This window comes from Pempheris klunzingeri, chromosome 18, assembly GCF_042242105.1.
Source record: "Pempheris klunzingeri isolate RE-2024b chromosome 18, fPemKlu1.hap1, whole genome shotgun sequence".
Classification (NCBI taxonomy): domain Eukaryota; kingdom Metazoa; phylum Chordata; class Actinopteri; order Acropomatiformes; family Pempheridae; genus Pempheris; species Pempheris klunzingeri.
Genome location: NC_092029.1, coordinates 22,197,540 through 22,220,485, shown reverse-complemented (window position 1 = coordinate 22,220,485; position 22,946 = coordinate 22,197,540). Strand labels below are relative to the sequence as shown.

The 22,946-nt window shown below is 45.1% G+C and overlaps 3 protein-coding genes across 3 annotated transcripts; 2 read left to right on the top strand and 1 right to left on the bottom strand.

Annotated features, from left to right (window-relative positions):
* Positions 1–648: 648 nt before the first annotated feature.
* Positions 649–3,244, top strand: ptger2b (prostaglandin E receptor 2b (subtype EP2)). Its single transcript, XM_070849637.1, has 2 exons — positions 649–1,452; positions 2,598–3,244. The coding sequence occupies exons 1-2, from the start codon at positions 661–663 to the stop codon at positions 2,886–2,888; spliced, it is 1,083 nt and encodes a 360-aa protein (XP_070705738.1). The 5' UTR covers positions 649–660; the 3' UTR covers positions 2,889–3,244.
* A 5,277-nt stretch (positions 3,245–8,521) lies between these two features.
* On the top strand, positions 8,522–15,351 carry psmc6 (proteasome 26S subunit, ATPase 6). Its single transcript, XM_070848932.1, has 14 exons — positions 8,522–8,619; positions 9,035–9,114; positions 9,899–9,938; positions 10,797–10,849; positions 11,843–11,910; positions 12,494–12,608; positions 12,860–12,947; positions 13,140–13,201; positions 13,285–13,408; positions 13,932–13,993; positions 14,129–14,249; positions 14,332–14,412; positions 14,820–14,891; positions 14,982–15,351. Exons 1-14 carry the CDS (start codon positions 8,535–8,537, stop codon positions 15,098–15,100), a joined length of 1,170 nt encoding a protein of 389 aa, XP_070705033.1. The 5' UTR covers positions 8,522–8,534; the 3' UTR covers positions 15,101–15,351.
* A 918-nt stretch (positions 15,352–16,269) lies between these two features.
* Positions 16,270–22,781, bottom strand: cgrrf1 (cell growth regulator with ring finger domain 1). Its single transcript, XM_070849401.1, has 7 exons — positions 22,600–22,781; positions 21,794–21,930; positions 21,181–21,358; positions 20,496–20,643; positions 20,095–20,202; positions 18,236–18,358; positions 16,270–18,094 (listed from the first exon to the last, which is right to left on the bottom strand). The coding sequence occupies exons 1-7, from the start codon at positions 22,701–22,703 to the stop codon at positions 17,888–17,890; spliced, it is 1,005 nt and encodes a 334-aa protein (XP_070705502.1). The 5' UTR covers positions 22,704–22,781; the 3' UTR covers positions 16,270–17,887.
* Between the last annotated feature and the right edge of the window lie 165 nt (positions 22,782–22,946).

Sequence of the window (22,946 nt, the reverse complement as noted above, 5' to 3'; positions counted from 1 at the left end):
TCAGGGGAATGAACATTGTATCTGTCTCTGTGTACATCCATGGAAGGGATGTGCACGCACATATGCATTTGCAGAACAGCCACTAGGAACGCTTTCTCTCTAAGAGGACCTGTGATTGGTCAAAGTCTCCCATCATGGGCGAGGTTTACTAAAGCCTGAGAGCAGTCCAGAGGAGGAGCACAAGTCTACTTTTCTCTCCTCCACCTCCACCTCCACCTCCACCTCCACCTCCTAACCTACAACATGATGAAGGTTATTGTGGATACTGTGACACCAAGAATAATGTGATCATCAGTTGAAATGAAAACATCCTGTATGAAGGAAGTACTCACACTCACTGTTCCTCCTTTAGGCCCCTGTGCTAAAAAGACAAGAGTGCATAAATAATCCACAATCCAGTGACTAATGATGACCCCCCCCCCCCCCCCCCCCCCAGAGATCCACCCCTAGATTGTTAAACAGTTCCCAGGACATGTGAACCTACTCTTTTGCTTGCCTTCGGTGACGCATGTCTTACTGTAGTGTGTGTGTGTGTGTGTGTGTGTGTGTTTGGATGAGGGCGGGCTCTGTGCTGGTGACTTGTGCGCAGAGACAGCTACGGCTCATTCAGCCCCCCCCACCCCCCCCCCACCCCGGTCAGCTCTGTGCCTCTGGTGTCTGATGGCCCATAATTCCTCAGATGACTCCAGGTGCCACACCATCAGCGACGTGGAGGCCGGACAGCCCGTCACCTCTGCGGTCATGTTCTCGGTCAGTGTCGCCAGTAACCTGGTGGCGCTGGTCCTGCTGGAGGTCCGGCGCAGGAGGACCAGTCCGTCCGTGTACCAGGTCCTGGTGACTGCGCTCCTCATGACGGACCTGCTGGGCTCCATGTCCGTCAGTCCCGTCGTGCTGGCAGCTTACATTCGGAGGAAGACTCTGGTGAGCATGAGCATGAGCGTGTGCTCTTACTTCGGCTTCAACATGACCTTCCTGAGCCTCTCCACGCTGGCCATCCTGTGCGTAATGGCGCTCGAGCGCTACCTCTCCATAGGCCACCCTTACTTTTACGAGAGGCACCTGAGCAAACGCCGGAGTTGCGTCGCCATTGCCCTCGTCTACGGGGGGAACGTCCTGTTCTGCGTCCTGCCTTTTCTGGGTTTTGGTAAATACGTGCAGTACTGCCCGGGGACCTGGTGCTTCCTGGAGATGAGCCACATGGAGGGAAGGGATAAAGTTTACATCGGGTTTTACGCATTTTTCATCCTCGCCACGATCAGCAGCACGGTGCTGTGCAACGTGTCTGTCATTTCACACTTGGTGGTGATGCACAGGAGGCACAAAGCGCGCCGGAGCAGAGTGAGCGCGCCCCCCCGGTACGGCAGGTCTCTGTCCATGACGGAAGAAGTGGAGCATCTCCTGCCGCTGGCCATCATCACTGTGGTCTTCATCTTCTGCACCTTCCCCTTGGTGGTAAGAGCTCTGCCTCCACAAGCTTGACACTCAAACTTGTTTTGGCCAGCAGCCGTCAGTCCTGCTGGTGTTTCATCAGATGAAGACATCAGTAGTTTTTTGTTTTATTCAACCCAGATTCTATGTTTTGCACTTTATGTTTTACTACTTTTAAGATAAGTTCAAACTTTTTATTGATCCCTCAGTGGGGGAATCTGATACAGTTATGTGACAGCTATAGTTACTGGTTAATTAGGATTTCACATACAAACAGAAAGATAATAGATAATGGTAACACATGTTTAGGGAGTGAACTACCCATCAGTGAATAAAGTACAGTAGTTCTACTGTAGCTGCACCTCAACCAGCTAAAACAATCAATTCTATCATTATTGGTAATCCAATAATACACATATACAGTATATACAGTCATTTAACTCTCTGGGCTATTTTGAACAACACACACTTTGACATGTGAAACTCTGAAGCAGTGTTGGTCAGTATTCTGTGACTGTGGTTAATGTGAAAGTTTATTGTGACGAGTTCACACAGAATTATAACCCAGTTGTGCTGTCCCCTCAGCTCGACAGAGCATCTTTCAGCTCACTCTTTTAGTTTTCTAGACAGTTTTGGCTCTGTGTCTCCGCTCTAATCAGCTAATCAGCAGCTGCACAGAGCCCCCAGCCCTCCACACACTCTGCTGCATGTCCAGCCCCAAAATCTGCATTGTACAAAACGTTTGCAGCTGCACCAACAAGCTGTTTTTATTGTAACAGGGGTGGGTCAGGCGACCACGTGTGCCTCTTTTAGCTCATTGCTTTGGTTTTCATCAAGCTGGTTTCCAGCAGCAGCAGGCGGCTCAGCTGAGGCCGCTGAGCACCAGCTGTTCAGCAGCAGACAGCAGACTGACACAGTAGATCTGAAACCTTTACTCTGTGCTTTATTTAAGTAAAGGATGTGAGCATTTTCTGCACCACTGCAACATCGTGTGCCTCGGTGCACTGTGCTGACATAAAGTATGTGCACATTGTAGCACATTTCCCACTGAGCCTCCATGTTGGTGGCCATGGTTTCTTACTATGTGGTTCATCTCTAAGGCCTTTTATTAGAGGCTTATTGGAGTTATCATGATAACATTATTCTTTTTATTCTCTTTCAATCCCCAGCTCCGAGTGGTCATGACGTTCACAGAAAGCCACAAGGAGCGTCATGTAGCTGACCTCCGTGCTCTCCGCTTACTGTCCATCCACTCCATCATCAACCCCTGGGTCTTCATCATCCTCCGCCCCTCCGCTCTGAAAATCATCTGGAGGAAGCTGCAAAAACCTCAAAAGTCCACATTTCTCAGTGAAATGACTCTGAGTGCTCAGTCCAAACAGGCTGGAGGGGTGGGGCTTGCTGTGCAGCTCCCCAAGCAGGAAAGTGAGGATGATATTGGCACAAGGACTGTGGTGTAGTGATCTGACGAGAGGCTAAGAACTACGTAGAGCTGATGTTGTCACATCCCAGAATGTGTGGTTTGATAACAGGAAGTGCACTAGAGTTTGTTGGAGGGGGAGATCATGTGATGCACATGGGAGAATTTTGCCTTCAGCAGAGGGAGTCGAGCTGCTGATTATAAACCAGAGCAAGACGTAAATAACAGCTGAAGGTTAAAGTGCAGCGGGCTCCACAAGCTCTTTGTACCATCGCTCCAGGGTTTGTGTGTGTGTAAGAAAAATATGGATGAGATAAATGACTCCATGTGAGCGGTCCTGTGGTGAAACAAGAGTAAAGTGGATCAGTTTTAAGTTGACCAACTGAATGATGACAAAGGAAAAGGGTAACAATTATTACATTCCATTTAAATGATCTGAATAAAGGTATGGTTTATTTATTGATTTTTCCAACTGGTCTGATAACTCTTTACTACTACGGTAGTTATTGCCTGAGATTTAGTGGTCAAAGTTGAGTATAAATGTGCACATGTGTGAATGATATGATCTGTAGTTGTTGTCTTGAGTAGTTTAGTCTTATGTATATACATAATACTTATGTACATACACATCTATTTGTCTGTATCAGCCTTGTTCTCACAGTGTAGTCTTTCTTCCTGTTGAATCACACAAAATAATCCGCCAGCAACTTGAAGACATCTGCTGACACTGTTGTCTGTTAGAGGTTTGCTGTTGTTCCTGCACACTGTTCTTCTGTGTAAATCCATCACAGTAAATTGTCTTTTTTCCTCGGTGGTTAAAACTAAAGGATTTTTAATCAGTGTCATCTGACTCCATCATGAGCTCCTGTCCAATATCTGGAGAGTCTTTGTCCTCCTCAGGTTGGCATGACAAAGATATGTTTGCCAAGTGTTTTTCCTTTTGAGTGTATTCTGAAAAGATGCTCAAATGGGCTGAAAGGGCACCTGGATGTGGTCTGTGTAGCAATGATGAAGAAAATGATGCTGTGAGACTGATCAGAGCAGGTGTAGCTCCTGTGCAGCAGTGATCTGCTGGAGCACCCTCTGAGTGTGACCCTCTGAGTGTGACCCTCTGTCCTCTGTCTTCTGGGCCAGAGACAGAGAACCACATGGTGACTGATACGTTAACTTACTAAATGACTTTACAGTCTTCTGACTCTCATATTGTGTAGTTATTGTAAATTGAAGGAATAGCCATCTACTTCCACATGGAATGAATTTATTTTTGTACTTACACCTTTCACTACTTTATGATCTGCCCAATGCCCAGATTTTGACATAAAAGTTTAAATGAATCCCTAAATGTGCTGACGTGCTCTACTTTCATTCTTGTTCCCATTTTAATTAATACAGACAATTCATCCCAGAATGTGTTACATTTCTTCTCACTGGGAATTTAGCAACAACTGTATATATGTATATACAGTCATATGAAAAAGTTTGGGCACCACTGACAATTTCCATTATTTTCATTTCTAAATCATGAGGTGTTTGGATCAGCAATTTCATTTTGATTTATCAAACAACTGATGGACACAGTAATATTTCAGTAGTGAAATGAGTTTTATTGGATTAACAGAAAATGTGCAATATGCATCATAACAAAATTAGACAGGTGCATAAATTTGGGCACCCCAACAGAAAAATCACATAAATATTTGATAGCTTCCTTTTGCCAAAATAACAGCCTCTAGACAGTTCTTATAGCCCCTAATCAGTGTCTGGATTTTACCAAATTTTACTGTGGGTAGCGAGTGTTTTTCTTGGAATGCTGTCTTCTTTTGCCGCCATGCATAACGCCCCTTGTTATGACCAAATAACTCAGTTTTTGTTTCATCAGTCCACAGCACCTTATTCCAAAATGAAGCTGGCTTGTCCAAATGTGCTTTTGCATACCTCAAGCGACTCTGTTTGTGGCGTGTGTGCAGAAAAGGCTTCTTCCACATCACTCTCCCGTACAGCTTCTCCTTGTGCAAAGTGCGCTGAATTGTTGAACGACGCACAGTGACACCATCTGCAGCAAGATGATGTTGTAGGTCTTTGGAGGTGGTCTGTGGGTTGTCTTTGACTGTTCTCACCATCCTTCGCCTTTGCCTCTCTGATATTTTTCTTGGCCTGCCACTTCTGGCCTTAACAACAACTGTGCCTGTGGTCTTCCATTTCCTCACTATGTTCTTCACAGTGGAAACTGACAGCTGAAATCTCTGAGATAGCTTGTAGCCTTCCCCTAAACCGTAACATTGAACAATCTTTGTTTTCAGGTCATTTGAGAGTTGTTTTGAGGCCCCCATGTTGCCACTCTTCAGAGGAGATTCAAAGAGAAGAACAACTTGCAATTGGCCACCTTAAATACCTTTTTCTCATAATTGGATGCACCTGTCCATGAAGTTCAAGGCTTAATGAGCTCACCAAACCAATTTTATGTTCCAATTTATCAGTGCTAAGTAGTTACAGGTATTCAAATCAGCAAAATGACAAGGGTGCCCAAATTTTTGCACAGCCTATTTTTCACATCTGATACAATTTCATACAACTTAATATTGCTACACTAAAAATCTTTGTCTGGAAAACACCCCATTACTTAGCTTTTATTAGAAAATGAATGGCATGCCACTGTGATCGTTTTCTGTGCAGACAGAGTAAATTATTATGCAGCCTCAGAGGGGTGCCTAAACGTTTTCATACAACTGTAATATGTTTTCACTTTTATTACTTAATATGATTATTATTTTAGAACTTGGCAGACTGATGGTAGCTGAGGATTTTAATTGCAAATCTTGCAAATCTTGCAAAGCACAAGATGAGCCTCTAATAGTGTCAGCTAACTTTCCTCCCCTCCCTTCCTCCTGAGTGCTGCATTTGATACCATTGACCATCAAATCCTACTGACACTTCATTGGCATAAAAGGAGCTGCATTAAGCTGGTTTACGTCCTATTTATCAGATCGATTAACAATGAGTCCTCTGTCCACACTAAGGTTAGACATGGAGTTCCACAAGGTTCAGTGCTTGGACCGATACTATTTACCTTATATATGCTTCCTCTGGGTAATATAATCAGTAAGCACTCCATTAATTTCCACTGTTATGCAGATGATACACAATTATACTTATCAATAAAGCCAGATGAATCCAACCAGTTGGCCGAACTTCAAATCTGCCTTTAGGACATAAAGTCCTGGATGAGCAGCAATTTTATGCTGCTAAATTCAGATAAAACTGAAGTTATTCTGCTTGGCCCTAAACACCTTAGAGACACCTTTTCTAACAACATAACTACTCTGGATGGCATTACTCTGGCCTCCAGCTCCACTGTGAGGAATCTGGGAGTCTTATTTGATCAAGATTTGTCCTTTAACTCCCACATTAAACATATTTCCTGGACTGCCTTTTTCCATCTACGTAATATTGCTAAAATCAGGCCCATCTTGTTTATAGATGATACAGAAAAATTAGTCCACACATTTGTCACTTCCAGGTTGGACTATTGCAACTCCTTATTATCAGGCTGCCCCATTAAGTCCTTAAAGACTCTCCAGCTGGTCCAGAACGCTGCTGCTCCTGTTCTGATGAGAACTAAGAGAAGAGACCATCTTTCTCCTGTACTGGCTTCTCTTCATTGGCTTCCAGTAAAATTTAGAATACAATTTAAAATCCTTCTCCTCACCTACACTACTAGTACTGTATTATCCCACTCTAAAGTAGTGAGCCAGAGCGGCTCCATCACTACTTTAGAGGACTTTAGGAACCACCAGTAGGCCTGCATTCTGGGAGCACAGTGCTTTAGTGGGGTAGTACAGTACTAGTAGTGTAGGGGAGAAGCAGGATTTTAAACTCTATTCTGGGTTTTACTGGAAGCCAGTGAAGAGAAGCCAGTACAGGAGAAATATGGTATCCGCTATCAGCCACAGCTATCAGGCTCCTCTCCTGTGGAATCTCCTTCCAGTTTGGGTTCTGGGGGCAGACACCCTCTCTACATTTAAGAGTAGACTAAAAACCTTCCTTAGTGATAAAGCCTATAGTTTAGGGCTGGATCAGGCCTTAGACCAGCCCCTAGTTATGCCGCTATAGGCTCAGACTGCCTGACTATTAATGACTATGTAATTTCAGCTGTGTTAGTGCTTGTCGTCTCGTCATGTCTGATGTCTGATCTGTTTGAATCTGCTGTGACAGAGTGGATATGACGTGCTGCTGTTACTTGCTCTGCCTTTTCTATCAGGAGGTGACTTGCTTGATGTGACAGCCATCGGTGGGAGTTCTTCCTAGTCAATAACATTGCATACATTATCAGCCTCTGCTGTCTTTGCATTGTCCATACAGCCACGTGTCATCTTTCAAAGCTAACTCTAGCCTGTTTACCGTTTCAAAAAGAGTCCTCTAAACTTCTTGAAGTTGTTCAACACATAAAAACCCCTCTAAAACACCCACTGACTCGCTGACAGACCACTCACCCAGGTCTGAAGTTTACTGATTCACCATAAAGTGCTGTTCACCAGTGTTATTTCTGTTTCTGGCTCCTTTAACACAGGCTGTCTCCAGGCCATGTGCCATGTTATGATAAGAGAGGGCGAAATGAAACAAACAGATTAGTGTTCGTCACCACAGTGTCCATACTTCTCATGAGAACAAGGCCTCAGATGACCACATCTCACATCCTCTGACGTGTAAACACTAACTCCAGACCTGTGTTTATATGTCACTTAGACTCGTTTGGAGCAATAAGAGTAGAGTCCTCTAGTCATTGTACACAGAAAGCCCATTACCACACACTCTGGATGGAAATCTACATTCCTGGAGCTAGTCTTACCACTGACTTTGGGGCATGAGCTCTCTTCTGATAAACAAGATTCGACACTGAGTCCGTCCTCCTGACTCACTGAGCTCCCCTCTGCGCGTCAGACGGATGAATACTCCTGGCATTACTCTTTACTTTCTCTATATGTCCCCAAATCAGTGCGATCTCAGCAGATTAATATCAACACTATTATAAAGATTAACATTTTGATTAGAAACACATATTTCTTTTATACTCACAAAACATTAAAATAAATGGTAGTAGGCAGCACTATGTGTTGTCCTTTCACAGAGTGGGCTTTTAGGTATAGGTGGACCTATTTTTCACGTATACATAAGATATGATAGTCTTTTGTTTATTATAAATTAAATTATATTCATTCAGTAGCCTACAAAGTAGAAAAGAATGCAAATAAACAATTTAAGAATAAAAATAGTGTGGTGCAAAAACTAAATGTGCAACAGTTTTATGGTAAGTATAATACATATAAATGTAAACTAGTTTACAGAAAGGCACAACTGTAAAATAAACACATGCTGAGAATGTGCATTGTGTAATAATATATCACAAGCATCATAAATATATACAGTATGTAAACTAGGCTGGTTAACGCCCCCTCCTGGCAAGAAAATTGTTTAAAAAAATCCCCGGATCTTAACCATGACATCAGCACGACAGTGGTACAAACAAATAATATAATATGAGAAAATGTGAGCAGGTGGTCACTTCCTGGTTGTTGCAGTCGGCAGAAGATGTTTACACCTGCACGTCACAAGACGGCCGCTGATTGGCTGGCTGACTGCAGCACTGAATGTAGTGACGCCACAGTTTCCCAGCATTCAGTGGGGCATCATGGCAGACACCAGGGAGAAAGCGCTACAGGACTACAGGAAAAAATTACTCGAACACAAAGAAGTTGACGGGCGCTTGAAAGAATGTAAGAGCAAAGTAATTTTGACGTTTGAGGAGTGGCCCAAACAAACATGTCACAAACGTCTCTGTCTTGATTAAATTAGTGATATTTGTTTGCTAGCATCGGCTAGCTATCTAGTGCTTTGTCATGCAGTTAGCATCCTCATAGAAATGAATGGAGGTGAAGCGTTTAACGCTAGCAACGCTGCTATCATAGCTGAGGAAGAGTTAGTAACGATTGACAAACAATAGCATCTGTAGCACAGTGGCTTACTATAAGCTGGTCAGTAACTTCTAACGTTTACAGCCAGGGAAGGTCACTTTTATAGACATATGGTATGTTTTCCCGTATCTGCTGAAGCTGGCGCTCTGCGCTGAGCCAACTTTAAACGGTGTGAGCTCCTCCACGGTACATCCTGTCTGTGCTTGTTTGTTTCCAGTGAGAGAACAGCTGAGAGAACAAACTAAACAGTACGAGAAGTCAGAGAATGACCTGAAGGCTCTGCAGAGTGTCGGTCAGGTAAGAGTCCAGTCTGAAGTGTTTGCAGCGGTGGGCTGATGTTCAGTGTTCAGATGAGCACAGTCACAGTCAGCAGGGAGAGCTGCACAAACTATGCTCTTCTTTTAAAAAGACCCTTTAATTGAGACTTCACTTCTTAAGGCTAACTTAATCATGCTTGATTTTTCATATTTTCTATTGTTGCTGAAGCAATCCACACTTTGTAACCCCCCCCCCACTATTGCTATGGCTCATCTGGTACTGAACCGAAGTGTTTAAAGTTGTTTGTGTAACTTCATCGCCTCTAAAATGTCAGGTGGCACAACACATTTGTATGTAAGAAGTACACTTTCACAGTATTTATTGTACGTGAAATCTTCCACAGGTGGTCCTCAGAGTGTCTAACACTGAGAGGTGTTATCCAGACTGGCACTGTAGCACATTAACATGTATTAACTCTGCATCATGCTGATTTCTCTTTTCTTCACAGTGCCATCTAACAATTTTTGGGAAAAAGGTTTAAAAGTTAATAACACCTTTTAACTTAAAATAATTCAAATAAATGTAGTAAATACCCTTTGAGTGTTAAACAACACTATTTATATAATTTAGTGACATTCCTTGTGGTTATGCCACCTGACCTTTGAAAATAGTTTGAGGCACCTACATGGACGATGTGGGTGTGAGCGTGTGTGGGATCAGAGAGAGGAGAGGCTTCAGTGGATGGAGACAGAGAGGAGGGAGAGGGTCAGGAGCTGATCTTATTCTCTTTTTACTAACAAAGTCTGTCCCTCATTCTCTGCAGATTGTTGGAGAAGTGCTCAAACAGCTGACTGAGGAGAAATGTAAGTTCACTGGCAGAAATGTCACATTCACAAGAGTCATGGAACAAGTTGGAGCAGCAAAATGATTTTAGGTCTAGAAGATTCAGCTTCCTCTGAGCCTTATAACTAGACCAGCTACATACCAGGTCTGGACGATATGCACGTCACTGTTTTAGGTCTTTATCATTTTAAATGTTATCTTTTGACAGGATGAAGGATTTTAGTGATTGGACGTCGTGATCTTGACTTATCAGAGAAACAACCAGAGCAAACAGTTTGCTTCGATAAGGAGACCTCTGCGGATAATTTGGCTCCTGGTAAAAATCTTGTGAAAGATGAGCACTGAAGGAATCCTAGCAGAGCTAACGCTAGCAGCAGCTCAGCTTGCAGCTCATCTTAACGGCCGTTTGCAGAGGAGTGTCAGAGAAACACTGATATTAAGCATGAAATGAATTTAAAGCAGTTTGAATCATCGGGTCCGTTTCTTTTGGAGAGGAGGAGACCTCTGCAGGCCATTCAGCTCTTTAGTGCTGCCACCAGGTTGTGGAGGGAAGGTCACAGCACAACAACTTAGGTCACAACCTAAGTATCTGACCTAACAAACCCTAAAATCTGGCTGTGATGATGATATGAGGAAGATGACCAAAGGCTGAAGAATGTTTAAAAAAACAGACGTGATGCTTTGTCTTATATTTTTGATGCTTTATTTTCCATTTTGCTGTGTCTTATTATGTTACAGCCTTAAAACTACGTGTTAAACGTGTAGTGCACTGCAGCAGGAGGCTCTCCTTCCAGTTTGCCACGGTCACAGACTGACTGAGTTAACCTGTGTTTAAGTCGCACATGTGATGCTAATTATTTTCTTTTGTTTAATTTCAGTCATCGTCAAGGCCACCAATGGCCCCCGATATGTGGTTGGATGCCGCAGACAGGTGGGTGCTGAACAGATATTAACACATACTGGTTTACATACATTCTCTAACCTTCTCCAGAGGTTCTGAGCCCTCTGGCCCTTGACACAACTTTTAGGGCTAAAGAAATTCTCAAGACAGCATATGTAAGTGCTTTGCCAAATGTTGTGGGGATTTGATTCTAGCATATTTTGTTCCATTGTCAAGAGGCTCAATGTCATTTAAATCAGACAAAAATCATTGGAATCTACCTGCGTATGCTTGTGTCCTGACCCAAAGGTTCAGGAGCTGTCACAAGCTGTGTACAACATAAGGATCAGGTGGAAATAATTCATTTGGCCTGTTTTTAAGGTGAGCTGTTTGTAGACTCATGGAACATGATGGGGCCAAATAATGTGGCAAAAGTACACCAAACAGGAAATTAACTGAGCTGTGTGAAGTCTGATAAATGTCCTCAGGTGATTGGACGAGTCTGAAGAACTCAAGTTAGAGAGTGAAAACAAAGTGGAGGTGTGGAATTAGCAAGCAACTGCTCATCCCTGCTGCTCCATGCTAGCTGCTGCTAGCACAACATACCCTCTGGCCCTCTCTCTGACTTGTCAGTGGGGAAGTTGCATAGTGGGTAACGTAGGCACCAAGTTTTGGCCAGAAAGAAAATGATGTGGAATAAAAACAACTGTCTGTTGTAATCTGACAATGTTGTAGGAGTGCAGTTCTTGCTTCTGTACTGTGAGACAATATAAAAGTGTTGACCATCAGAGATGTTTGCCATGGCCAACACCATGGTGTCTGCTGCTTCTTCTCTAGTTCTGTCAGTCCACTGTGGACTGCTTTGTGCAGTATTGGGTGTTTATATGGTTTTGACATCAAATGGATTCATCAGAATTGTGGATTGGTATTTTTTTTCTGGCTAGGACAAAAAGTTTGTAACACAGTGCAGTCTCAGAAAATGCTTAGCTCAGCGTTTAGAATGTGACCTTTAGTGTGACTAACCTGAAGTATTTCTCATCACAGTTGGACAAGTCCCAGCTGAAGCCCGGTACCAGAGTGGCCTTGGACATGACTACACTGACGATAATGAGGTAGGCTGGATATACTCATCAGTTAGAATGGGCTACACAGCAGTGCCCATGTTTATGCTGCACTCTGAACTGGTTAGTTATAGTGTGTGTCTTTGCATATGTCCTCCTCCATGTGCCATCCAAGCAGTGTCTTGCTGCACATTTACACTGGACAGATGATCAACACAACGTGATTGTTTACTCAGAAACTTGGTTGTAGACAACCAGTGAGTCAAGCATCTGCTTAGACTGCCTCTGCCATGATTATTCTTCATGTGCAAGGCACGGGCTCCCCCAGGAAACTGAGGTGGGAAGACCACCAGATCTGAATGCATCAGATTAATTAGTAATTAGTAGTAGCCTTACAGAAAGAATCAGAGCCTGTGAGCCATGTTGTAGTGTTCATTCATGTACATTTTCCTCACCACGCCAAAACCATGCAGCGACTCCATGAATGCAGTATGTCCTTAACTGTGAATATTGTGTCCTGTTACACCTCTTAAGCTATAAATGTGCTGCAAAAGATGGAAGTGCCTAGTGGTCTGATAAAGACCACATACACAGCGGGGTGTGTGCTCAGCACGTGTTTGATGTTCTTTTCAAGGTACCTGCCCAGAGAGGTGGACCCTCTGGTGTACAACATGTCCCACGAGGACCCTGGCAGCGTCTCCTACTCTGAGATTGGAGGCTTGTCTGAACAGATCCGTGAGCTGAGAGAGGTACAGCCTCAACAACTCAATAACACAGGACAGGCTCTGCTTTTGGATGTTACTCTCATTCAGATAAATGTATTGGCATGATTTGCATTGTGGTTTTGTAGTTTCACAGGCTGTCCCATGTGCTTTATGGGATGACCTTTGCATGGTTTGGATTCTGTTTTAGACAAGAAAGGCATGAAGACCAGATGATACGCTTTGATTTTAGTTGCTATCCATGCTGCACAAACGATGCTGCTGTTGTTGTGTGACAGGTGATTGAGCTGCCTCTGACCAACCCGGAGCTCTTCCAGAGAGTGGGGATCATCCCCCCTAAAGGCTGTCTGCTGTACGGGCCTCCAGGTTAGTGTTAATCTTTCATTAGGCTGCTTCACAAACCAGTGACCACTACACATGCACATCAACGCAGATTTAGGCAGGTGTGAATGTTTCTTTGTGTAAGGTTCAAATGATTTAGTAGAATTTTCTAATGGAACTGTGTAGGTGTTGTGTAATGAGGTCATAGTTGCTGATGAGAGCTTCCCTCTGTAACAGGCACCGGGAAGACTCTTCTTGCCAGAGCAGTGGCCAGCCAGCTGGACTGTAACTTCCTTAAGGTAAGTGTGAGCGCCGGTGTGGGGGTGCACTGCCTCGCTGCAGCGCAGCCAGTCAGCTCATGTTGTCTGTGTTCATGCTGCAGGTGGTGTCCAGCTCCATTGTGGACAAGTACATCGGCGAGAGTGCCAGGCTGATCAGAGAGATGTTCAACTATGCCAGGGACCACCAGCCGTGCATCATCTTCATGGATGAGATCGATGCCATCGGTGAGTGACACTCAGGGGTTTATTATAAGGCAGCTCAAGCTTCCTGTGGCCGTCATCACTCCGTTTGTAGAAATGGGGCTCTGTCAACATATGCGCAAGTGCTTTTCAGTCAGTTTCATTTGAACCCCACAGCCTATAGCCAGTGCACACATGTGACTCCTACACAAAATTTCTGCTTTTGTGTAGGAAGCAGGAAGCAGGACATATTTATGGAATGTTGGGTGCTTTCTGTACAAGTTAATTGTTTTGAAGACATGATTCTCCCAAAGGGAAGCATAGTTATTAACCATTAATCATCATTATTTCTCTCAAAGAGACTAACACAACCAAGATGCTAAATCAGAAAAAACAGTAAGGTAAAAAGTGAAGTGATAAATACAGTTACAAAGTTTATTAACTTACAAGGTTTGTTAACTTATTATCACAAGCAGGGGCATCCCTACAGAAGGAGTCTCCACTCCACTAATAACTTGAGTGATGAGTGTGTGCTCACTCTGTTGTGTGTGTGTGTTGTTCCCTGCAGGCGGGCGGCGTTTCTCTGAGGGAACCTCTGCTGACAGAGAGATCCAGAGGACACTGATGGAGGTAATTGAGTCTCTGTAGCGTCCTCAGACAGATTTTCTGCCCAAAATCCAGATCTGTTTTCCAACAGTAGCATTTATTGTGCTTCCGGTTAGTTGTGGTAATGGATAATAATTGTTTAATGTGTGTGTATGTCAGCTGCTGAACCAGATGGACGGCTTCGACACGCTGCACAGAGTCAAGATGATCATGGCCACCAACAGACCCGACACCCTGGACCCCGCCCTGCTGCGGCCCGGCAGACTGGACCGTAAAATCCGTAAGACCGCCGTGCGTTTGCCGTCTGTGTGCCGGCTCTGTGTGACCGCGCAGAGAGTCTGACGTCCTCTTGTGTTTTTCAGACATCGAGCTGCCCAATGAACAGGCTCGCTTGGACATCCTCAAGATCCACTCCAGTCCCATCACCAAGCATGGAGAGATAGGTTAGTGATCCCCTCCTCCCTGATGGCCTGGGGTTACCTGCAGCTCACTCTTTCTCCTGTCCTCCGGCCTCACCACGAGGTCCCTCATGTTTTATTGGTTGTTTATTAGATGCTTGTAGGGACTCTACGTCTTAATCCTAGCATTCTTAGTTTTTGTTTAGCTTTCATGTCCAGACCTCCTGAAGGCATTTGGCTGACGCCTTGTTCGAGCGACTCGTTATTTTACTCTGAACTCTTAAAGGTTTTGAGTAAAATGAAGAGCTGCCCGTCAGTGATCCAGCAGTAAACCAGACATTAGAAGCTGGTGAGTGGAAGGAGCTCGCTAGCTAAACCATGTTCCTGTGAGCCCACAGAGACGGAGCTGCTGCAGCCTGCACCCTTCCCCTGACTGTCTTTGTCGTTTTCAGATTTTGAAGCTATTGTGAAGCTGTCAGACGGTTTCAACGGAGCTGATCTGAGAAACGTGTGCACAGAAGCAGGTTGGACATGTCGTTCACTCATCTCATTTCCTCTCTCTTTGTCTGCCGTGAGCGGTTTTGTTCATGTGGAGCTGTTGTGTCTGCCCGCAGGTCTGTTCGCCATCCGCTCTGACCGTGAGTACGTCACTCAGGAGGACTTCATGAAGGCTGTGCGGAAGGTGGCTGACTCGAAGAAGCTGGAGTCCAAGCTGGACTATAAGCCTGTATAGATCCTCTGTGTCCTCGTCCTTTTCTCATAGTTTTCATTGCATTTTGATGATTTGCTGTGTTGTATACTTCAGGGCCAGAAACCCAAATTGTGTATGTTTGTGGGAAGCAACAGAAAAAGTATTTTTCTCTCTCAGTTGCCAACAAAGTGACTTCAGTCCGTACCAGTAGCTCCTGTTTCCACTTGTTCATTCTGGCATTCCACAGAACACTTATACCCTTCATGTCCTGAAATACACCGTTATATCCTCTGCTCCGTGTTCATGACCATTCATTCAGTGAGCGAGCATGGCCGTGACTGGCTCGTCCAAAACAGATGAACCATGAACCTTTTGAAGTGGTAAACTAAAGGAACAAGATGCCTTGCTCACTTTTGTCCAGGACTCAACAGCCTCCAGCCTTCCAACTGAACCAATTCAGTGACAGTTTACAACTCTGTCCTTGATAAAGGCTGAAAGCTCTGGAAAAAGACAGTAAGCTGATCTAGAGTCAAGATGATTTTGATAAAACGAAGTTTGCTTTTGCAGTAAAAATAAGACTATTGGTAAGAGGTTTTTTACTAAACATGGATCATTTCAACAAGGTATAACCACTACAGGAATTCAGGAAAAAACGGATGAAACAAATGGTAATTATTCTTCTGGTGGGGGCGAAAAGTGACCAGATTTAAATCCCCCCCCCCCCCCCCTTTAGTTTTAGTAGTATTGACTGTATCCATAATGTGGTTTGATTTGATTGACAGGCAATGTAAGCTAACAGTCCCATGTACAAGGCTCAGCTTTCACTTTGACCCCGTGAGAAGAGCTCCTGAGAGATGACCCAGACTGGTGAATACTTTTTCAGGGCCCGTGGTAAAAGGCCATCTGAGACACGACTGCAGCACGGTGGAGGTGAGGCACATTTTATCTGTCGGTGAGCAGTTTGAAAAGGCTTTTCGTTCGTAAGAGGGTGTTGGACGTCTCCTGGTCCACCACCAGCCTGTCTGCCTGCTGTTGCTGGATCCTGACAGACTGCAGTGTTCACAGCACACATCTATGACACCAACATGCTGATGAGGGCCTCAGCAGAGGTGGAGCTATCAGAGGAAAGCTCACGGGGCAGGAAAGAACATATGTTTTCATTAAATGTTGCGCAGCATCTTTTAGGAAATGAGGAATGTCCAAAATGAAGATGAACTCAAAAAGGGTTTATTCCAGATTTATAAAATAAAATAAATGCTTTAGAAATAAAAGGAAGTGTACACACAGTGAGGAGACACAAGCACAAATGATTTTAGCACACTGCAGAGAGTGGCAAGAAAACGAGAAGCTGCTTCTACTTGCTGATGTGCCTGCATGACTGGTCACCAGTTCTTCTGTCAGCCTGGCCAGTGGTGCGATACCTCGAAAACACTGACCAGCATCTCAGTTAAAGAATAAAGGCTTTCAAATATACAACTGAAATGTTTCTATGAAGCCCTGACCCACTGTGAGATGCCCCTGGTGAACAGCCAGACCCCCCCCCCCCCCGCCAGGCTGTGAGGAGTCACAGGGTTTTTCCTTCAGTGCTCACATCTGCTGTTCTCTCATAACAACAGGAGCATGAGCATGTCAGAGTCATCGTCAGTCTGTACAGCTCCTCCCTACAGTTCAGAGCTAACCATCCCCATCGTGTCGCTGAGTTTACCAAGTAATAGTCTGTGGTTAATAAATACTCTGCTGCTGACTGATCCCGTCTGTGTGTCTGGAGATTCAAATAAGCCATCATGTTAAGGTGCCTTGTGTGTAAATGTGCACATGGGGAGTCGTGCCGATTGTTTCTGATGAGGGGGGACCTTCATGCCCTTCAGGACCCTGAAAGGCATGAAGGTCCAGTTAGGAGGAACACACACACACACACACACACACACACACACACACACACACACACACACACACACACACACACACACACACACACACACACACACACACACACACACACACACACACACACACACACACACACACACACACACACACACACACACATATATATATTTAACATTAAAACATTTAAGAATTACAGTTTACCTCCAAATAACACTGGAACAGATCACACTGTGTGGAAGAGGTCATGCTCATTTACATTTGTGAGAAACATTTTTCATTCAGTTCTAGTTCAGTCCACTGTAATAGTCATGTGATTAATACCATCATGTGATTAGTACAGTCATGTGATGCAGAGAAGCTGTATTGTTGCAGCATACTTCAGAGTGATACAGTCTGAAGTCTGCTGATGGTGATCTGCTCCATCTTTCTCTCTGTGGTCAGTGTCTCAGACGGTGGTGGCAGTACGTGAGGATGTCCTCTCTAGCAAAGTCAATGAGGAAATGAGGCGACTTCTCTCCCGTTTATCAGCTCAGTCAACATTTTCTGATGAGTTTCTGCTCTCAGTCTCTAGTTTACAGTCTTCTTCAGCACAGCAGGATGTTCATTTAGAGGAAGCTACACCAGGAAGGGAGGGGGGGCTTTAGGGCGGGGCTACCTGCTCACTAACCAATCAGAGGCGGATTACGTTTACACCTAATCTGACTTGGGTCTTCACAACATGTGGGTGGGGGGAAAAAATCAGGCGTCACTTCTAGCTCCAAAGCACAAAGATGGTGACAGCAGTCTACAGACCGATGGGTGATGTCACGGTGGCTACGTCCCCTCTGTGCTCACAGGGTGAAAACCACGTTTCTGTCTATCTTTTGCTACAGCAGAGCTGATTTGGTGTCAGGGATTATTTTGTCATGCTTTACCAGCGCTGAGCGGCTCAGTCTGGAGTCATAGCGGTGCAGCGGGTCCCTGTGCCAGGGTGAAGGACTCCAGGACGAAGGCCCTGCAGATGGGGCAGTGCTGGAAGTGTGACACACAGCTATCACACACACAGGCGTGTCTGCAGGGCAGCAGCACCCTGTTCACTGCTGCATTCTGACACACCACACAGTCTCTGCCCCCGCCCTTAGACCAGTCCTCCTCCTCCTCCTCCTCCTCCCTCTCCCCCTCCGCCTCTTCCTTCCCCTCCTCCTCCTCCTGCTCCTCCTCCTCCTCCTGCTCCTGCTCCTCCTCCTCCTGCTCCTCCTCCTCCTCCTGCTCCTGCTCCTCCTCCTCCTGCTGCTCCTCCTCCTCCACCTCCTCCTCCACTGGACTCTGCTCCACTCTGCTGGCCTCACTGTTGGGTTCGCTGGGTGGGGTGCTCTGCTCTGCATCAGGAGGCCCAGACACCCCCCCGCTGTCAGCTGACATGAAGAGAGGCTGCAGGAGACGGGAGGACATGGTTTCTCACAGGGACACTTGAACTCGTCAAAGCAGAGATGACACTATGCTAACAATGGCTCGATCTATTTGTAGAACCATCCCAGCGGGACAGTTCACTGTTCTGAGGCTCAAACATAACCACTATAGTGTCAGGGCAAAGGTCAGAGTCTGTGGACTCTGACGGACACAGAGTCTGATGAAGATGCTCTCCAGCTGTATCATTTGAGATGGAGGATGCGGTGCCTTTGAAGACTGACCCACGGGGGACTAAATGTCAGCCTATGCTGGCCTGAGCTGCACAGTTTGTCTCTCTCATCATGTCCTCAGTTCACATCCACCATCAGAGGCCTCTGTGGACCTCCAGTTAACCTGACCTTCACTTTACGGTTCACATGTTTTCATTACATTATTGGCTGCTGGAATTATTCCTCCTGTCCACAGGGGCCATAGAGAGGGTGATTCTGAGGTCACTTTCACAGCCTTTAACCTCTGGTCCTGTTTCCATTCACACTGATCCAACACACCGTGCCATTGTACAGACAGAGTGTAAGTCATTCAGAGGACAGGTCTGAAGACTGTCATCCTGCATCATCACCGCTACTTTACATTGTTTTCTGCTCTGATTCCACTGATACATTTAACTAGACCAAATTCTGCTGCCACTTCAGAACGTCTGACACGTGCAAGCACTGAACAACAGGACGGGCTGCTGGGTAGTAACTCCTTACACAGGCTGCATGTAAGCGTTTTGTTTGATTTTCATTATTCAACATTTGACTTACATGAAAACTGTTAATACGGAGAAGGCATGCATTTGTCACTTCTAGGTTGGACTATTGTAACTCTTTATTATCAGGCTGCCCCAATAAGTCCTTAAAGACTCTCCAGCTGGTCCAGAACGCTGCTGCTCCTGTTCTGATGAGAACTAAGAGAAGAGACCACATTTCTCCTGTACTGGCTTCTCTTCATTGGCTTCCAGTTAAATCTAGAACAGAGTTTAAAATCCTTCTCCTCACCTACAAGGTTCTTAATGTTCAGGCTCCATCATATCTTAAAGAACTTATAGTACCGTACTACCCCACTAGAGCACTGTGCTCCCAGACTGCAGGCCTACTGGTGGTTCCTAAAGTCCTCTAAAGTAGTGATGGAGCCAGAGCTTTCAGCTATCAGGCTCCTCTCCTGTGGAATCTCCTTCCAGTTTGGGTTTGGGGGGCAGACACCCTCTCTACATTTAAGAGTAGACTAAAAACCTTCCGTAGTGATAAAGCCTATAGTTCAGGGCTGGATCAGGCCTTGGACCAGCCCCTAGTTATGCTGCTATAGGGGACTCCCATGATGCACTGGGCTCCTCTCTCCTCCTCTTCCTCTCCATCCTGATGCTTCATGTCTCTTTAATGTCTGTTACTAACTTGGTATCTTCCCCCGGAGCCTTTCTGTGTTTTTCTCATCCCTCAGGTTCCTGAATCGTTGGTCTCTCTCTAATTAAAGAGTTTGGTCTGAGCTGCTCATTATGGAAAGAGTCTGGAGATAATGCTGTTATGCTTTGGCAATATGCAAATAACATAGATAGATAGACAGATAGATAGATAGATAGTTGCTGCACTCTGCCTACTTCTCCAAACACTGTTTCTGTTGACCTTGCTAATAATGCACTGTCTATCAGCTGATTTGACCCCCCCTCCCTGAGGAAAAGCTGACTGTGGGTATGACAGAGAAGAAGGAAGGTGACGTACCTTTAGCTCATACATGTTCCCTTGTGAGGTGAGAAGATACTGAAAGAGAACCCGCGCAGAAAGGCTGTATTTGTCATCGGGAACATGAAGTACGCTCACACTGGCCACCTGAAAGAACAAAACAGCATCAGTGCTTTCTTTCATTAGTGGTTTTGAATCACTTGTTTGGAAGTTTCTCCTTTCTGTGCCAAGGTTTTTTGTTTAATTTTCTTCCTAGAGAGCTTGGGCTGCTCTGCTGGATGCGATGGGACTCCACACACACACTCTTGACTCGCTTTGCTGCAGTTCAGTGTTTGTGCTAAGCTCAGCTAAAGGTCCTGGAGGCGTCTCTGTGGAGATGAGACTGACAAACTGATGCAGTCGATTATTAAAGCAGCTCATGGAACAGGAGACGGACTCACGATGTCGTACGTGTCTCTGGCCTCGGGATCAGCCAGCGTCAGCACAGCCACAAGAGGGTAGCAGCCCCTTGGCAGCGGGCCAAAATCTGTGATCCCTCGTTCAGCAGGAATCTGTGTGTGTCGTTCCTCTCTGTCCTCACTGCCGATTCTGGGGGGGGGGGGGGGGGGGGGGGGGGGGGGGGCACGTCAAAGAGGCTAACAGCAGGAGCTACTGTAGGAACAATGTGTGTAAGCTACAAATAATAAATAAATCTCTGTGCCATCATGACAACATATGATGGAACCACGATAAAACTAGAATATTGACTGCTTTGATTGATTACTGTTGTTAGAGCGGCACTTAACTTCGAAATGACCGATGATTTCTTGGTCCATTTTGGTTTGTGTTATTTTGTGGAGTACTAATTCCTCCCATAGGAAACACCGACATAACCATGACGCCACCTCAGTATACGTCAAGCAACAGCAGAGCAGTCTGCCATGTATATCATCTGCATGCTCAGATAAACCAGAGGCACCAATTTATGCTCATTTGTGATTTAGGTGAGCTGACCTCTATGTATACATGTACACAGACTGCATGTGTGTGTGTGTGTGACTGTGTGTGTGACTGTGTGTGTGCCATATGCCTGTCATTATAGCAATCCTTGTGAGTGTGAGTGATTGTCAGGACTGTAAAGGATACCGGAAGCTCTGGCAGTGGTAGTAGCGGAGGTGCAGGGCTTCCTGGAAGTGTTGCTGGGTGCTGAGCCTGGAGCCGTGCTGGTGGGCCTGCAGCCCTCTCTGCAGGGCGCTGACCTCACAGCCCCAGAAACAGCTCAGGACACAGGGCTCCAGACAGCACGGCCTCACTGACACACCATCTGCAAGGAGTGTTTGCTAATGTTATCACTGCCTGGGACACAAAAGATGAGGGTGCTACAAACAGGTAGGTATTGTTGGATTTATACAGTTGGAACTTTGCACATTTATAGTCGTATAAGTTCATTGATGATTTTCATACAATCACATGAATGCCTCCAGCCCCACAACAGAAACAGAAACAGAAATGATACCTGTATCAAGGATACAGGTACTGATGGTACTGATATTGGTACTGATTCAGGTACAGTGGTCCACATGTGGCAGCTGTTCAGTGACCACAGTGGAACGTGTAGTACTTTGGGTTCCCTAGTAAACCTTCACCATATTTGTTGGATGGAGACAGCATGCAACGTCCCCAGACTCTTTAAATCCAGGTCAGGCCATCTCCTACCTCCCACTTCCTGTGTTATGCCACTGATGAAGACTCCACTCACCGGTGACAGATGCCGGCCCGGAGCCCATCTCCAGCGTGAAGGGATTGGTCACCTGAACCATTTGCTTCTCAGGGGTTGGCAGTGTGGACTCTGCCTCATCAGAGCTGCGAAGGATCACTGGGACATCAAAGCCAAACCTGCAGACACAACAAAGTATAAATGACATCTTTATGGTTTAAAACACACACATTCATCATCCAACACAGTCAATATACAACCTTCATGCTGTATAGACCGTGCATGAACATACTGGCCACAACTACCCACTTCTTGAGGTAATCTATTACCTATTTAATATTGATTCTTTGCACTATTTGTGTTTGTTGACAATGCACACAAACACCTGGCCTGTATCTAGTATGCTGCTGGTCAGGGTTACAGTGAGGTATATATTCACCTATTTGTTTATAATAACTCCACATTTACTTTTGTCTATCTTTGCGAAGCTTATTTATGACGTTTACTTTCTCATACATCATATATGATGTATGAGAAATGCGAATATGATCATATTTCTGTCTTTGTCAGCTGTTTGATACAGTGTGTGTGTGTGTGTGTGTGTGTGTGTGTCAGATGACAGCTGACTGTATAACATGTAATTACAGCTGGCTAGAATTCATGTTAGAGAACTGCGGCGATGTATTGCTTTATAGTTATGTCCACGAGCCAAATCTTACTGATAACAACATCCACATACACGTGGAGGTCATGTGTGTGAGGATGGAAGAGTGTGCGCATAAAGGGAGCTGGTTGTACCCCACTGTTGTTACCGGGGCAGTGGCTAAGCTAACTGGGCTAGCACTTACCAGCCGAGCACCATGGCGGCGGTGACAACGAAACACAAAGAAACCACACTAATGTAAAAGAGGGGCGAGTACTCATACAAGGTCACAAGAAAAACCGCTGCCATTTCATAGAATTTGTGTGACAGAAAAAGCCAAGTAATTAAACAATCCTCTGGTAAACACTTTCCAGGGCGGCCATGACAGGAACTCCTCGGGTGAAACTACGGTGGCCCAAAAGGTATAGAAAGTGTACAACAGATTATGTTATTCCAAATCTAGCACAACTGTATTATTAGCCGCAAAACAGCCTGACGGTCATTTTATTTTGCATTATACTCGCTAAACATATCGAAACGAGTTAGTTCCCC

Excerpts from the sequence above, each read along its gene's own strand:
- ptger2b (XM_070849637.1), top strand. The coding sequence starts at position 661 with ATGGCCCATAATTCCTCAGATGACTCCAGGTGCCACACCATCAGCGAC. Across the intron at positions 1,453-2,597 it reads TCTGCACCTTCCCCTTGGTG|CTCCGAGTGGTCATGACGTT; the intron begins GTAAGAGCTCTG and ends TTCAATCCCCAG.
- psmc6 (XM_070848932.1), top strand. The coding sequence starts at position 8,535 with ATGGCAGACACCAGGGAGAAAGCGCTACAGGACTACAGGAAAAAATTA. Across the intron at positions 8,620-9,034 it reads TGACGGGCGCTTGAAAGAAT|TGAGAGAACAGCTGAGAGAA; the intron begins GTAAGAGCAAAG and ends GTTTGTTTCCAG. Across the intron at positions 10,850-11,842 it reads TGGTTGGATGCCGCAGACAG|TTGGACAAGTCCCAGCTGAA; the intron begins GTGGGTGCTGAA and ends TTCTCATCACAG.
- cgrrf1 (XM_070849401.1), bottom strand. The coding sequence starts at position 22,703 with ATGGCAGCGGTTTTTCTTGTGACCTTGTATGAGTACTCGCCCCTCTTT. Across the intron at positions 21,931-22,599 it reads GCCGCCATGGTGCTCGGCTG|GTTTGGCTTTGATGTCCCAG; the intron begins GTAAGTGCTAGC and ends TTGTGTCTGCAG. Across the intron at positions 18,359-20,094 it reads GGAACATGTATGAGCTAAAG|CCTCTCTTCATGTCAGCTGA; the intron begins GTACGTCACCTT and ends CGTCTCCTGCAG.